Source organism: Tupaia chinensis, unplaced genomic scaffold (genome assembly GCF_000334495.1).
Source record: "Tupaia chinensis unplaced genomic scaffold, TupChi_1.0 Scaffold000217_1, whole genome shotgun sequence".
In the NCBI taxonomy this organism is placed as follows: domain Eukaryota; kingdom Metazoa; phylum Chordata; class Mammalia; order Scandentia; family Tupaiidae; genus Tupaia; species Tupaia belangeri.
The window spans coordinates 5,190,286-5,191,086 of NW_006159692.1; the positions used below are offsets into that span (position 1 = coordinate 5,190,286).

Here is an 801-nt window from a genome sequence, read left to right on the forward strand (position 1 = left end):
CACAAAGGTGCCTGCCGTGGCACTGGGGTGCCTTGGACGAGGGCTGAGCACTGCTCCCCTTTGGCGGTGTGAAGCCACCACTTCACCCACGGAGCGCAGTAATGAGTGAAGAAGCAGAGGTGGGACAAGGGGGGGTGTCCTCGCTCTGCTCTTGCCTGGTAGCATGATGAGCAAATCTGGTCCCAGCTCACAGCTGTAAAATGAGAAGGGTAAACCAGAGGATCTTAAGCCCCTGCAAGCTCTTAGGTAAGTCTGGCTCAGGACAATCCTTCTGAACACTTTGTTCCGAGAGAGTATCTTTGCAGGAGTGTGATAACAGATCCCCTAGAGGAAGAGCAGCATGATTACTGGCTGCTCACTGTAATTAGCCTGCTCCCCGGGAAGGCCCCACACCCAAACTCTTACCAGGCCATTGTTGTCCTGGGGCTGGAGTTGTAAGCCTCGAACAATGTAAATCCTAACCGTGCATTCCTGTGGGATGCTGTCAGGTAATTCCCGAAACTGCCTGGGCGGGGCAGGCACGCTGGGGTCATCCGGCAGAAGGTAAATTCGAAAGGAGCCCTAAGAGAGACACGTGAATGGACACCCCCCCCCCAGCAGAGGTCCAGGGCAGTGCCCACCTCTTCCAGGACCCTCAGGGACAGCCGCAGGGGTTGTGGATGGTGCCGGAGGACTGCCTTTTGGGAAAGAAACATGAGGTCGTGGTTTGAGAGAGCAGAGCAGACGCGGGGAGGTCAGGTGGTACCCAAGGGGTGGCGGTGACTCAAACCACTGGGGGGAGAAGGCGATGGGGAGGACCGA

The 801-nt window shown here is 57.2% G+C and overlaps 1 protein-coding gene across 2 annotated transcripts in view; it reads right to left on the reverse strand.

Moving 5' to 3' along the window:
• The window catches only part of MYOF (myoferlin), a 197,264-nt gene that overhangs the window by 34,247 nt on the left and 162,216 nt on the right, over positions 1-801 (reverse strand). For both annotated transcript variants that reach the window (XM_006147643.3, XM_006147642.3), the window contains one exon: positions 406-561. In XM_006147643.3, the coding sequence (XP_006147705.1) occupies positions 406-561 (156 nt within the window). The remainder of the gene's footprint in view (positions 1-405; positions 562-801) is intronic.